This window comes from Phyllostomus hastatus, unplaced genomic scaffold (genome assembly GCF_019186645.2).
Source record: "Phyllostomus hastatus isolate PE091 unplaced genomic scaffold, TTU_PhHast_1.1 phas_contig_40, whole genome shotgun sequence".
NCBI classification, from domain to species: domain Eukaryota; kingdom Metazoa; phylum Chordata; class Mammalia; order Chiroptera; family Phyllostomidae; genus Phyllostomus; species Phyllostomus hastatus.
Window position 1 is genome coordinate 47693290 of NW_025333872.1, and position 16523 is coordinate 47709812.

Consider the following 16523-nt stretch of genomic DNA (forward strand, 5'->3'; position numbering starts at 1 on the left):
CAACGTTCAGCACACTAAAATTTGCATCATGGAAGTGTCAGAAGGGAAAGAGAAAGAACAAGAAATTGGAAACCTATTTGAAAAAAAATGACAGAAAACTCCCTTAAGTTGAAGGAAATAAACACACAAATCCAGGAGGGATAGAGAGTCTCAAACAAGATAAACCCAAAGAGATCCACTCCACGACTCATCACAATTAAAATGCCAAACAAGAGAGGTTAAACGAGACCCTTAAAAGCAACAAGAGAAAATCAGTTAGTTACCAACAAAGGAGCTCCCATAACACCGTCAACTGAAATAACAATCTAATTTTAAGTGACTCAGCAGTAAAGTTTTCATAACTCTTCCAGACAGAATTCTTTAAAATTGTTTCTTAATACTAATGATCTCTTTCCAAGTTTCATTTCATCCTTGACTACCCTGGGAATTTCTAAAACTTGAGTATAATTACACAAAGACAGGCTTTAAGAGCTAATTTGAAAATAAGAATAAAAAAAGGCAGGATTTCAAACTAAGCTCAAATTTTAATTTAACACAAAGTATTATTCATGACAATTTTTCTAAGATAAAATGAAGTACTCTTCAAAAAAGAAAAACTCCACTTTAGAAATGTTAAACATTTATTCATTTTCTTACTGGGAGCATTTGTCCTGGTTGTAATAAGAATATGCACAAATAACCATACTTTTTGATTTCTAAATATTAACAGCCCAAAATTCAAAGTGACCCCCCATACAGATCAGGTACTATTGTAAAATAAATTATTTTAATTACAAAGTACTAGTACCAATATATATCTAAGAAATGTATTACCATTTATCTGTAATAACAAACAAGTGTTTTGATACTTTTATTGTAAAAACTGAGTCTTGAATAAAGGCAGTTTAGAAGGACTATGGTTCAGAAAATAATTTGAATTAAGCAGTCCTTTAACTTAAACTAAAATCATGGAAGAATAAAATGTGAAGTGAATATTTTTCTGTGATATATAATACATAAATATTTTCATGTAAACAAAAGATGAAAAAATTAAATATCTTTGTTAGCAACCAACATACACAGGTTTAAAAGGTTATTTTATTTTCTTCATGCTTCCATTGAACACGACTGGTATAAGCAGAGCAACAGGAATTAGATGAACCTTCACATTCCCCTCATACCCCCCAGTAGGTCACATACAATAAAGATCTCTGTCTCAGAGAAAAGAAGATACTAGGGGAATTAGACTCCAGAAAGTCATGACTTTCAAGTATTAAGTCACTCTTTTTGCTCTACCGTGAAACAAGATCGGTTGACCAGAATTTTGCCAGATGAGGAAGGTACAGCTAATACTGGTGAGATCCAGCACTAACACGTGTGGCAGCACATTAGGCTCAATGACAAGTAGATTCTCCTCTTAATGTGGGTTACCCATGCACTGGAAGACAATGGCTTCCAACACAAAACAGACAATGTTGAAGTGGGTATATTTTCAATAGAAGCGTTTCTTGAAGCATGCCCCAGGGACCACCTGTGTCAGAATCAGCAAGCACAGTGCTCAACAAAACAAAAGCATGCATTCCTGGGCCCAATCCCAGATCCTCTGGGGGTCCTGGGCAGCTGCACTGTTGACACCCCCCTGGGAACACTTAGACACATATTCATATTGAAGTTTACATATCACTACTGCAGACTATTAGGGATTTCTTTTGACCACAAATATTTCACCGTCTTTCATGCTTCTTACCTACTGACCAGAAAAAAAAAAATAAAAGCAAAGCATTTCTGATTATGTCAGTCAGTGGCAATAATTAGTAGTGGTATTTATTTTCCCCTCAAGAAAATATAGGGGAATAGGCAACATATGAGTCTGCACCTAAATTTTTCAAAGGTACTCCAGAGTACTTTTTAAAAAGCTTTCAAAATCTATACATAATAAAAAACGCTCAAAATGATTTGTAAACTGTCATCTGATCAAGATTATCCAGTGTAAAGAGAGCTGCTGGTCCTTGTCACCGAATTCGCACAAAGCCTCCTTTCTTCTGTTTTCTTTCACAAACACAGTGCATCTCAGCAGGCACTCCAGGGCTCTCACTGAATGATAACACTGCCTACAAGGCCGCACAAAAGTACCTAAGAATTGCTCATAAAAAATGACAAAAGACGACAAAAGCTCAGTTTCAGCTCCAACCTAGAAGGAGTCTCAAGGCCTACCACCAATATATAAGATGAATACAGAGCATGCTAACTTTCCTTAGAGAAAGTCTAAGGAAATGTACTTAATGTCTGCTTGAAATCCAGTTTATATTGAAAATGGAAAGTAGATACCCTTCTACATGCTGCTAGTATTTACCATAGTGTTTGTGTACTATAAGATACTTACAGACACAAAATTTTTACCTGTGAAGAACTTAGGCAGAAACCAGAGGTAAGTGACTATCATCAGATGATTTCAAAACAACATGTTAAAATAACATGCTTGAGTCCAAAAAAAGCTCTTTAACTGGAGAATGAGTTCCGACACTGTTTCGATTGCAACAGCAAGGTTTCCCAGGTCTTTTGTGATGTGATCCACCTGCCAAAGTCCTAACCTCTGATGACACTGTGCCACATGCTCTTCAGATGCTCGCTGTTCAGAAATAGCTAGTAAAATAAAGAGTAAAGAAGTAATGCTGGAACCAAAGAGTGAAGCTGTCCTCAACTGGGTTCTCCAAAAATCTCCACTCTCACATGGAGGAAAGCATAGTACAGTTGGACCAGACCTTACATCCGTTTAATCCAGCTCTCTGGCTGTATAACTGAGGAACAGAGGCCCATTTTCCCCACTGGTTCACAAAGCACTAAAATTCAGAAAAGATGCTATAAGTCCGTAAGTGTTCATGGTTAACTTACTTATTTATAAAGCCCATGATGTAGCCAAGAGGCTACACTTTCAACCCTTACATACAGCCTTAGCCTGAAGCCCCATCCCTGTCAGCTACTTTACAGACCATATCAGTGGTTTAAGAGAGAAAGGGACCAAAGAAAGGGTCTGGATCACCTTGGGGGTCAGATCACAAGCAAGAAAATAATCACCTGAAACCCCAGATCTGCCCTATTACAACTTGCTCTACGCCCACAGTGGGGCTTAGATTTGCTTCTTGGTGGCAGACTCGCCTCTGAACACATTCCCAGACTCCAGCGCTGCTGGGGCAAGCACAGGTAACACTGCAGTTCTGGAAGCCCCAGAACATTCAGAAACAGCTGAAACCTGGAACAACTGGAAACCTCCAACCCTGCAAGGCCAGGACCTTCGCACAGCTGCATTTCACCTCTCTGTAATTGTTAAGTCTCTCGTTTTGTAAACCAAAAAATCACCTTATTTCCTGATAGCCTCCTTTAGCTAAGATTTTAAAGTTCCACTATGAAAGGGAGATTGGGAGTGATTTTATTTCATTTTATATTCCCCAGACTTTCTTACAATAGTTTCAACATTTCTTTTGGTAATTAAAAAGTAGAGTTATCTTTAAAAGGTTGTATAGTCTTAAAAAATAAAAGGACATACTAAGTTCCCCCTGGCTCTGCAGCACCCATACCTGAATGATGCGTGAAACAGCACCACCCCAGGACTCGGTAAATTTGTTTTGGATTGCAGCTCCACCATTAACCTTGGGCAGAATTTTAGTCTCTGAGACTTGCTTTCTTCACCTTAAAAAAGAAATAATACCTACCTCACAGGATGCTGTGAGGATAAAAAAATGCACAGTGCCTGGCACATGGTAAGTGTCCAGTAAGCGGTAGGGCCTGCTGGACTCAGTGAGAACCCTTGAGTAAAAGAATCCCCTCAGCCCACAGCAGCCGCCCCTCACTGCATCCCATTTAAATCTGCAAGGGTGCTGTCTCCTTAACTTTGCCCTATTACTCTGAAGAATCGCTATTGTGCTTAGAAAAATTTCTACATTTCTGTTCTCTCCTTTAAAACTGCACATGCATATGAAAAATTTTTTAAAAACTATCTCCTTAGAAATGATAATGCAATGTTTCCTAAAGTACAACATGTCATGTATAAAAACAAATTCTGAAAAACACGATTGAATTAGTTTGTACATTGTTTCTTAAAGTGCACCAAAGCAAATATTAATGACCTTCAAAATGTCACTAACCCCCTTGGGGTTTTTAAAATAAAAGTAAATGTTTATCCACTGAGATGTATGTGGTTTTTGGCTCCAATATGATGGCAGAAAGCAGCAGTGTCTTCCAGAAGAAAAAGAATTAATAAACTCAACTAAGAACACCTGAGCAGCATACCAAACACCTACAATTCAGTGTAACTGCAGGCTCAATGAAGCACAATCCTGATTCCTACCTCCAAAACTAAGCCAACCAAAGAAACAAAAACCATCTCCCCACCCTGAATCAAGGATTTCTCTTGAATTCTGGAGGTAACATTGGTGATCACTTCCCTTTTGTGTATCCTTGGTAACAGATTTATAACTGGTCACCATTCCTTCTTTATACTGTGCACACACACACTTACACACAAACCTATGAAAAACAGTAACGTGTAAGTGGAACAGCCACGTGAAAGAAAATTCAGAGTCAGATAAAGAACCACCATCACCCAAAACATCAGGCAGTTCCAACATTCACACCACCGTCCGATGCTCCCCACACACATAGACGGCACTGGGGCGTATCCGGCGCCTCGTGTGGCCAGGGAGACGCGGCAAAAACTTGAAAGACTTGGGCATCATGTCCAGGCAGGCATCGTGGAATTTCTTAATCCTCCAGTAGTAAATCAGTGGGTTCAATGCAGACTTGAGGTAGCAGAGCCAAAGCAGCCAGGTGCTAATCTCAAAAAAGTTGTGCTTATAGTAAAAGTGCTTACTGAATGTTGCCACAAGGCTGTAGGTGGTGAACGGGGCCCAGCAGATGATGAAGACAGCAAAGAGAATCAAAATGGTTGTGAAGGCACGTGTTTTAAAGCCCATGTCGATGCTCATCTGGAAGGGCCTCTGTAGACTCATGAGACCCAGTTTGCTGGCCTGGCTGAGGCATATACCCTCAGGGTAGCTATGGATCCTCAAGGCATTGTGCCGAAGAGTGTTGAGTATGCCCATAAACGAGTAGAGTATCACCAGGAAGGGTATGAAGAATGAAGTAAGAGAAATCAAAATCACATAAGCCTGGTATCCGGGATCGGCTGAGTATCCAAACACGCACTGTGGGGCTCGGGAAGGTATCTGCAGATCAGGGTTTCCGACGGCCAAAGGGAAGGCTATACAAAAGGAAGTTGCCCAAGATACGGCAATCAGAACCTTAGCCCTATATGGATTTAGCTTGTCCTGCCTCTGGACTATAATAAGGAACCTATCAATGCTGATGATGAGCAGGATGGCTACTCCCTCAATCACAAATAACCAGAAAAACATAGCAGATACCCTACAAAAGAACTTCCCAAAAATCCATCTGGTAGTAAGAATAGTTACCAAAGCAAAGGGCATGTTCAGCACTGCCAGCAACATGTCTGCAAATGCCAGGCTGGCAAGGAGGATGTTAATGGCAGATCGCATGGCAGCTTTTTGGTAAACCATGAGGCAAACCACCAAGTTCCCAAGAAAAGACACAAACAGAATAAATATCATTATAGCAGAAAGAATGATTTGGAGGGGCAAGTTCAGGCTCTTATAAACGGCTGGTGTTGGGGGTACAGCTGTGCTATTCACCGTCAAGGAACTCATCCCCGTGGGAGCCATGGTTTCAGAATTGTATCTCAGCAGCGGACCAATGCCAGGATGCTGGAATGGTGCAGGCACCGTAACATTCGAGTAGGTGTTTTCATAGACTACAAACGTGGTGTTGGTTGCCCCAGTGTGGGATGCCGTCAACACTGCAGAGAAGACCATGGTTGCAGTAGGATGGAAGGCGTCGGCAGGTCAGTGGGTGTTCTTCAAGCATCTCAACACCAAGCAGCACTATCACGTTTCACTGATGGGCTTGGGAACACATTCTGGAAAATAAACAAACACGTCCATCTTCCACAGGAGCCCTTTTGCCTGAAAATAAGCCCAAAACACAGAAAGTAAATGAGAAATGAGGTTTGTAAATAACTTTTGACTTCTTGCCTTTCATCATGAAGGATCAGGTTAGCTTTTTTTAACCCTTTAAAAATATATACATCTCTAGCAAAGGCAGTACCAAAACACTGCTGCTCTGTCGTTTTATTTTTAGTCAACCATGGCTGAAATTTCACATTTGAGGTGAAAGTGAAAAGAACCAAAACATATTATTGCTTCAAAGTCAAAAGTTACAACCTTATTTTTAATTATTCTTTTAAATTTCTACCATTTTTGTGATGTGGATTCTTCCTTCTTTATTGCAGAGATAACCTTTTTCATTAGAAAGAATTCTCTTTGGATTTCTGGGTAGATTCCTTTACTAAATCCCAAAGATTGGGAGGAAATAAATGTATGGGAGCTTAACTTGCTCATTATTTGGACTTAGAATTAGTCACTAATTTTAGGGGTAAACTCCAAAAGTTCATTTATTCATTTCCTGGGGTAGGGCGGGTGGAGGCACCCCATTTGGCAGGCCCAAGATCCAGCCCTATAGCCAAATCATGGAATGTCTATCATACTGGTATCTCTCTATAATCACCTCTGTTGTCAGGGATGCCTTTATGAATAAGGAGAATGATCCGCTTGTTCAAAGTATTAATTTTACTAGTTATTCTCGATTAACTAACTCAATTTCTTTGTCCCTACTAGATGTTACCCATCTTCACATTTTCACTTTGAAAAGCAAAGTGGATGAGATGCCATACTGAGGCAGTGATCTCAGACTTTATTAACCACAAAGGGCCCATGATTAGGGGGCTGTGGTAGTTAGAAAGCCATGCACCATAATCTCTTTAGAACTACCTAAATATATGTATGAATAAGAATAAAGACTATGCTTGCTACATACATCAGACTCAATACAAGTCTATCTACAGAGAAAAATTATAAATGGTCGGCTCTGGCTGGCATAACTCAGTAGATTGAGCGCGGGCTGTGAACCAAAGTGTTGTAGGTTCGATTCCCAGCCAGGGTACATGCCTGGGTTGCAGGCCATAACCCCCAGCAACCGCACATTGATGTTTCTCTCTCCCTCTCTCTTTCTCCCTCCCTTCCCTCTCTAAAAATAAATAAATAAAATCTTTAAAAAATTATAAATGGTCACATGTTATGTCTTAAGCATAATGTAACAGCTATTAATTGTTCTTGACCAAGTAAACAAACATATATCCACCCTGAAATAGTTAACACTTTGTTGTGTATTAAAATATAATTGGCATACATTAATTTCATTTTGGATATATAATGATTTGATACTTGTACACACTGTAAAATGATTACCACGGTAAGTCTAGTCAACATCTGTCATCATACTTAGTTAAAATTATTCTTACTGTGATGAGAACTTTTAAGACCTTAGCAACTTTCAAATATACAATACAATGTTATTAACTATAATCACCTGCTGTATATTCTATCCCCATGACATTTATTTTGTAACTGGAAGTCTGTACATTCTGATTCCCTTGATCCATTTTGTCCACCTCCTATCCCCCCACCTCCGGAAACCACCAATCTATTCTCTGTATCTATAAGCTTGGTTTTCTTATTTTGTTTTGTTTAGATCCCACATATAAGTAAAATTATACTATACTTTTTTTTATCATCTCACTTATTTCACTTACTATAATGCCCTCAAGATCCACCCATGTTGTTACAAATAGCAAGATTTCATTTTTTATATGGTTGAATATTCCATTGTGTGTACATATATACATATACATTCATACATACATACAAATACAGGTATGTATATACCACATTTTCTTTATCCACTCATCCACTGACGAACACTTAGGTTGTTTCCATATCTTGGCTATTGTGAATAATGCTGAAATGGACATGGGGCTGCAGATATCTTTTCAAGTCACACTGCTCTTTTCTTTGGAGAAATGTACGGAAGTAGAATTGGTGGGTCATATTATAGTTCTCTTTTGAATTTTTGGAAGAACCTCCATACTGTTTTCCACAGTGGCTGTTCCAATTTACAGACCCCTTTTCTCCACATCCTCGCCAACAATTTTTTTCACTTTTATAGCAGTCATTCTAACAGGTGTGAGGTGGTGTCTCATTGTGGTTTTCCTTTGCATTTCCCTGATGATTAGTGATGTTGAGCATCTTTTCATGTACCTATTCACCATCTGTATGACCTCTTTGGAAAAATGTCTATTCAGATCTGCCCATCTTTAATTGGCTTATTTGGGGTTTTTTTTAGTATTGAATTGTATGAGTTATTATATAAAATGGATATTAACCTCTTATCAGATATATGATTTACAAATATTTTATCCCACTCAGGATGTTGCCTTTTCATTTTGTTGATGGACACACATTAAAACATTCAGTTTCCTGGGCCAGCTTGAGAAACAAAATAAAAAATTGGGATGAAGCTAAAGCAAAACCACATTTAAAAGATGCTTTTTAGGTTATTATATATACATATATAACCATAATATTTTTCTGCTATCAAAGCCTCCTTTACTATAAAAAGTTCTAATGCAATTGATTCGATTACTCATTTATCAAATATTTATTTCATAACCTAGTATGTGCCAAGCACTAGAGAGACAGCAATAAACAAATGGTTCCTGGATTTCTGGTTAAACAGGGCAGACTAACCATAAACCCTGCATCTCAAAATCACACTAAAATGACAGTAGAGGGATTTTTTTAAAAACAAAAATTACAACACAAAAGGACAAAAGATAAGAATGAAAGACAAATCAATAGACGGGGACTTTTTTTTTTAAGCAAAAAGCAAATGGTAATGTGGTAAGTGACTGAACAAACCCAAACAGAGGACTCCTTACCCTCAACACCTCCAGGGAAATAGGCTTAGAAGAAGCTGACACACCATATAGATCTCCCCAGAAGCTTTGGATTGAGAAGTACCCATTAAATAAGACAGGTATCGCACACAAAGTCGTGCCTATATATTTTTGCCTACAACAAGCCCTTGCTTCATGTCCAGGAATTCTGGTTAGAAAAGGAGAATGCCAGACAAAGAACACATTAGGACGGAGGGGAGTATACTCCTGAGTTCTCCTATGAGGTAGATGGATCCTGAAATAAAGAGCAAGCAAGGCATTTCATCTCAGAGGTAACCCGAATTTCAACTTTATTTCATTAAAAATAAAACAAAAAGCAATCACTTTCAGGGGGCAATCTGCTTTAAAATTAAAAGGAAGAGTCTACAAATAAATTTATATCACAACAGAAATGTTTACTTTTTGGGAGCTGAATTGTTTGGTTTTCTTGAGGGGTTTTGGTTTTTTTTTTTTGGTTTACCTATAGGTAAAGTAAAAGAAAGCTTTGAACAAACTAACCAAAAAAGAATATGTAACAATTAAGTGCAATGGATGAGGTGGGGAGGGGTCCATTTAAAGTTATTTTTACAAAGAGATCATCACTGCACTAAAATTTCACTTATTTTCAAGGTATATCTAACTTAAACCCTACCTGCAATAAAACTAAAGGGAAAAATGCTATGGGTACATTTTAAGGATGAACCTTAGGCAGTGTTCTATTTATACCACTGTTCCATTTCTGATATATTTCTAATTCCTACCAGAATGTTTATCACACACAAAAAAGAATGTTTCTCATTTTCTTATGAAGAAACATTTAGTTCTTCCATGGACATGTTTAAAATAGATTATTAAGCATGAGGATTTATTTGCATTCATGTTACCTTTTCTCCACAAATAATAAGCAGAAATGAAACCAAATGTCAGCGAGAGCTATTTCAAGGAAAATATTCTAAGTGATTTCTGATGACAATTAAAACTGAAAGTCAAGTGGCAAAACAGGTCAACACTTAGTAGAAAAATATATTAATTATAATTAAAGTCCAGGAAAAATTTTAAGTGGCTAATAGAAGATTAGCCTTCTGGAACCTTTCTAGAAATACAAAAAGAAAAAAAACCTGATGAGCCCCACGGGTGACAGGTTTCATTAATATCCCTTTTGTCTCCTATTCGCATTTTTATTTTTGGGCTTACATTCATTAGATCATTGTTCTGCTGAGAATCTTTACCTCCCTTGAAACTATTATTGGGAAAAATGCAGGCCATCTTCATTTCATCAGCCTTTTTCAATAGTTCACAGATATATTACTTCCCTGCCATGGATGTTCTCACAATGATATTTGACTGTAAATTCAGTATTTGGAATGAAACATCAAGTCTAATTAGATCATGAACCTGGAATCTTAAAACAAATCATAAGCCTGCTGAGATCTATAACTGCTGTGTCAAAGCTTGAATATCTTCTGTTATCACCTATGAACCATCTGCATAGGGCAAGGATGAAAAATTTTGTTTTGTGTTTTACACCTAAGGAAGTACCTGGCACATGAGTTTCGATGGCCCCAAAGCGCACTTCTGAGTTCCAGCCTCATGGACCCAACACTCATTTAACATCTCCACGAGGATATCTCAAAAGCACCTCCAACTCCGCATGTCCAAATTAAACTTAGGGGATAGCCCCTGCCCCCTCTAAGCTACCCTGCACTAGTATTTCCATGCTCCGAGACTGGATCACCACCCACCTGGTTTTACAAGCCAGAAACCTAACAGTCACTTTCTCATCTTCCTCCCTCAGCTATAGTTGACCCCATCCTCCAAGAACTGTACATTTTAACTCCTAAACATTTTTCCTATCAGGCCACTTCTCTCCAACCATCTACATCATCCTGTCCAAACTACCAACAACTCTCATAAGGTGGAAATTTTTGCCTGGGCTCTTCACAATTGGATTCCCAACATCTACTACAACTGTGCCTGCCACAAAGTTGACATTCAGTAAACATTTGTTCAATGAAAAAAACGCCTCCTGCTAATTATTCACCCATCCTTATTCCCTGTTCACTTTGTGAATTCTTACTTTTCCATTCCTATGGGAATCTTCCCTGGTCCGCTGACCAAGCCAATCCCCACCCCTATTCTATTGTCTCATTCTGACACATACTTCTCTGTGATAACACCCGATCCACAATCTTTTTACAGTGTCCACAGCATCCCCTGAGCCATGCCTGTGCCTGTGCCCACCCCACTCTACCCCGCCCCGGCCAGACAGCAAACTCCAGAAAGGCAAGATGTGATTTTTTTGCTCAGGACTATCCAGAAACTCAATCAATAGCCTGGTGCACAGTCTATAATCAAAAAGCTATTGAATCACTAACTTAAAAAAATTCTGTTATCACATTCGTAATTAAATGCCTCCCTTTATTCCCTATTTATGAAACTCTTAAAAAAGAGCTCACTTTACAGCATTACTTTTATGGTGCTTTACTAAAACATTTAGTGTATATTGTCTATCTGGGAAGCAGGCTACAGAGATGGACATAGTAATGATACACAGGGAATACAGGAAACAATTACCTAGTGGGATCTGTCAGAGTAGGTTTCCATTCTCTCAGCAATGAGTCAGAGAGTTACTCTAGTCTGAGTATTTGTGTCCCCTCAAAATTCGTATGTTGAAAACCTAATGGCCTAATTTGATGGCATTAGGAGGCAAGGACCTCTGGGAAATGATTCTGTCGTGAGAGCGTGAGAGCAGAGCACTCAGGAAAGGAATTAGATTGTGGGGGTGGGGTGGGAGGTAGGGGGAGCTCGGCAGAGGGCAGAGGGTGTGGGGGAGATAAATGGTAATGGAAAAAACAATAAAACTAAATAAAAGGGGCATGAGGAATCTCCCTGCACCTCCTGCCAAGAGAGAAAACAGTGAGAGGTCTGCAACCTGGAAGCGGCCCCCACCTGACCGTGCTGGCACTCTGGTCTCAGACTCCAGCCTCCAGAGCTAGGAGGAATAAAGTTCTGTTGTTTGTAAGCCAGCACCCAGTCTGTGGTATTTTATTACAGTAGCCCAAACGAACCAAACAAATAAATAGAGGAACACAATTATACTAAACCCACAGTCTAGAAATTATGTGAATGGAGGAAGTGGGCTCATAGAAACCAGGGAAACATGAATCTAAGATTAAAACCTAAGCAGTAATAAAAATAAAACAGTATAATAAAAAATCAAAGCATTTTGAAACTCTTATAGACCATAACAGTGAAACTAGGAAATAAAAAAGGGGTTGAGAAAAGTTGGAAAAGTGCTTTGGATCCTGTTTACATGTCTCTATATTCATGCAGTCCCACCTGCCACGGGGGCCTCCCTAAACCCGCTGGCTCTCAGCTGAGTGCTCAGCTCTGACTCCACACAACCCACCAAAATTCCAGCTCCTCCCACCCCTTCCCAATTCATATTACACACCACACTGGTGGGCATGAGATCTGCCTTCCACTGGCTGCCAGAGTGGCTCCTTATCCCAGTCAAAGAGCAAAAGTCTAACAACACTCCCTGGTGAGAATCTCTGCAGAGATGTAGGAGACAGCAAGGGTGACTCTTCCTTACATTCCCAACTGACCACCAGGCCTATGGAGCGTCCTTTAGTCTGTCTAGACAACTCACCTGATCACGTGGTGGCCAGGTCAGCATAACACACTGCCTTAAAATTGCTTTCTGTCCTCCCTGCCTCACTTCCCCCACCCCCCTCATGCTTGCTTCCCAGGGATTGCACTTCCCAGTACTGCCTTCCATTATGTTAGCTTTGCCTCACGCTACGGTTTCTAGTAAACCCCAGCTTAGAAACACCAAAGCACTGAAAAAGAGATACTAATCTAAAAATGTATTACTACTACTACTTTTCTTCTGTACCCTAACTGCAGTTAACAAACTCATCCATTTACTCCAACCCCAAACCTGGGAGTCAAACACCATTTCTGGTTGTCTCTCTACCAGCCCACCAAACCCGTCACTCTAGCCTGCCAGTTTTACCCCCTAAGTAGTTTCTAAACTGTTCGCCTCCTCCTTAACCCTATCACCACGTCTCTAGTCCAGGTGGGAGCCTCCTAAATGGTCTCTCTTCCTCGGTCTTTCCCTCCCCCTTTAAATCCACCCATCAAACTATAGCCAGATGAATATTTTTTTAATCACAATCCTAATCATTTAAACACCTGACGGGTTCCCATCAGCTACATCAATGGTGATCAACCTTTTTTTCTCCTCAATCTTGAGGGATCCAATATACTTGTAACTAGTAAGAATGCAGGGGCCAAGGAGATATGGAAGGATGGTCACCAAAAATACAAGTACCAGCATTTATAAAGGAAATTCTGCTCCCCTACCTTATAATATATCCACCTATTTGTTGTTTAGTTGTTTTTTTTTTTTCTTTCTGACAATGCCCCTTCTCTCTTCACCTGGTAAGGGCAGGGTCACTGGGTCATACAGGTGGTCATGTGACGGCCAAGCACTCCATCTCCATGCAGTGACCATTCCGGGGATGGACCCATGACACCTGCTGGTCCCTCTGCCTTAGAGGGTCATCCACACTTCCCTCGGGTCCCCCCTACACAATCTTACTTCCTTTAGGTTATCATTCTCTTCAGGAGTCTTTCTCAAGGCTGCAAGCTCACCTGTACACCTCCTCTCTGTGCTCCAGGTGCACTCTGTGTGCACCCCCAGGTCAGCGCTGTGTTACAACGACATTATCTCCCCAGGAGCAAGGCGCCTGTTCGGATTTTTTTACTAGGTCTTTAATTAAGACCAGGTGGTGAGGGAAGACTGACTGCAAAAAGTAATCTGGGATTCCTCTGGAGTACATACACTCTGTAAATATAACTACTCACAAAGTAAAATACCCATCTCTGTGAATCTCTTTAATAAAATAACAGAACTGTCTCACGCTTTAAAACTTAGAGGTAATTTTAAACTTAGAGGAAAGAAAAGGTACCACAAAACAAGAATATTTCCTAATCATCTATTTCTACTTCCCCTTTCCCCACATATATTCCAAACACTGACTGCTCTTTAAGGATCTTTTGATCCAAATGACCATAGTTAGGGGTCTAGTTACCTCAATGAGACATGATTCAGACACTTTCAGTGTTACTTATGGCATTCAAATCTCCATGTAAAGACATGGAGAAATGCTTGCATGGAAAGTCTTTAAAAATGGGATGAAATCTTGCATACAAAGTGTAACAGTTTTACACACACACACACACACACACACACACACACACAGGCTCCAGGGAAATAATCACTCCAATGCTGAAAGCAATGTTAATCATAGTAAAAATATGGGCTTTTTTCTTTCTACATTTTAATGCGCTTTTATTACCTTTATAATAAAAATAATTAATTGGAGTCCTAAAAATATTTTCAATGTATTAGAAAGGAAGTATAAAGTGGTACCTCATTAAAATTTGAATACAGTAAACCTCATTCTGTAAGAATTATTCATTATAACTGACCAGGGTTAACCCAGTCAGAGAAAGACAAACACCATGTGATTTCACTCATGTGTGAAATCTAATTAACAAAATAAACTAACAAACAAAATAGAAACAGACTCATAAAGAGAGAACAGACTGACAGCTGTCACAGGGGGTGGCCTGGGGCTGGGTGAAAAAGGTGAAGGGATTAGGAAAAAACCCTCAGACACAGATAACAGCACGGTGATTACCAGAAGGCTAAAGGGGGTGGAGGGAGACAGAAGAAGGTAAAGGTGGGACAAATGGTGATGGAAAAGACTTGAGGTGGTGAACACTAATAAAATATGCAGATGATGTATTATAGAATTGTAAAAAAAAGAAAATTCTAATGCAGTAAAACCTCACTCTATAACAATTATTCATTATAGCTGAGTGACCCAGGTAACACTGAGGTGAGCGAATAAACTTCACCACCTATCTGACAGACACACTTTGGACAAGTGCTAGTCACTTTCCTAGCCTCTTTAGTTCAGCTGCGATGTCACCAAAGACGCAGATCAGATGTGCAGGGCGCAGGGCTGAAGGACCCAGCTTCATAACTGGTCTGCTACTACATACCTTCAGAGCTCCCAAAAGACTGCAGAAAGGCAGATTCTGCATGGTGTGCTTTTCTTCATGGGACACATGGCTGTCCCTGGGAGTTACTAAACTGAATGTGAAGCTCACCCTGGGAAACACACTTCCAGAAGGTTCCCAATGCCTGTGTTTTGGGCTAAATCAAAGAAATGTAGTAGCTATTCTGCTCCAGCCTCCATCACCCCAGCAGACCTATTTCAACATTGGCTTTGACTGCTCCTCTTGCTTGAAGTGCCTTCAAGCCTCCACCCTCTCCAGTGCTTCGACTTCCTGCAGTGCTGGCTGCTGATGCTCTCTAAAGGATTTCTCCACGGCACTGGCTAGCCATTGGCTAGTTGCTCCTCTTCCCCCCTTCTCTCTTTGTGTCTTTTCTCTCCTATCATTTCCCTCAAACTCTGATTTGAATGAAAGGATAAGCCTTTAATACGAAGCCGGTTGCTATCTGGTTCCTTGTCTTTGGAATGCCAAATGAAAAAGTCACAAATCTGCAATATTATCTAGAACTTGCTACTCTGAGAGTGGTCTGTGGACCAGAAGTATCTGCATCACCTGGGAACTTGTTAGAAATACAGAATATCAGGCTGTAGACCTACTCAATCAGAATCTGCATTTTAAAAAGATCCTGAAGTGATTCCAAGGCACATTAAAGGGAAGCACTGATTTAGGTGTCTCTGCCTAGGTTGTTTGCAGTTGACAAACGTTTGTAGCTCTACTTACACACTGAATGCTGTTCTAACCCAAAAAGTGGAGAGACGATGCCTGCTCTTCACCTTACCAGTTAATCAGGAAGCATGCTCATTACTCACTCACAATCTAGCAGTAGGGATGGAGCCGTGAGGATGTGCAGATCTGTGCTCTGGGAACAGGGCTTTCTGCCAGGGCTGCTGAGATTTCAAATGAGGTTAAATCAGCTAAGCTCTGCACTGGTCCAGACTTGTGGAAACATAACAGTTACCAATTCCGACAATGTTAGATGCTTTAACATGTTTTCCAAATTCCATCAAAATTAAACTATGTACTATGTTCTACCCTATATTACAGAAGTGTAAAATATATAAATCAAATATTCAGAAATTGGAGAAATTTAGGGAAACCCAGAGAAAAAATACTTTCTCATTGATTTTTTTCTTGGTTCTTGGTCTTGGTTCTTGGTTCTTTCTTGGTCTTCACTGGTTCCTAGGTGAGTTAAACCCTGAGGAAATACAAATTGACTCTAGTTCATAAATTGAGTCTTCACAAATTATCAAAAATGTATGGCTGGACATATTAAATTCACTTTTAAAATCAATAATGGAATATTTTGCTCCAATTTAAATATATCCTCTCCAGCACTTAGAATAATATCTATATTTACAGCAGCACCTCAACCAAACACCAAACCAAATAACATGTACTTTTTAATTAAACTATTTTGAGATAGCTGTAGATTCACGAGAAGTTTTAAGAAATACAAAGATCCGTTTACCCAGCTTCCCCAAGTTTTTGCAAAACTACAGCACACACCACAAACAAGAGATCGCAAACCATGCAGTCAACACACAGAACA

General features: G+C 39.7%; 1 protein-coding gene across 3 annotated transcripts in view; it reads right to left on the bottom strand.

The window, feature by feature from the left end:
- Positions 1-644: 644 nt before the first annotated feature.
- The window catches only part of GPR63 (G protein-coupled receptor 63), a 44954-nt gene continuing 29075 nt past the window's right edge, over positions 645-16523 (bottom strand). Inside the window, exons 1-2 of one of the 3 annotated variants that reach the window (XM_045844200.1) lie at positions 15788-15894; positions 645-5968 (exon numbers count right to left, since the gene is read on the bottom strand). In XM_045844200.1, coding sequence (XP_045700156.1) covers positions 4605-5864 — 1260 coding nt within the window. In that variant the 5' untranslated portion in view covers positions 5865-5968; positions 15788-15894 and the 3' untranslated portion in view covers positions 645-4604. Of the gene's footprint in view, positions 6015-15787; positions 15895-16523 lie in introns of those variants that run through there. The other 2 variants (XM_045844198.1, XM_045844197.1) reach the window with 2 other exon arrangements.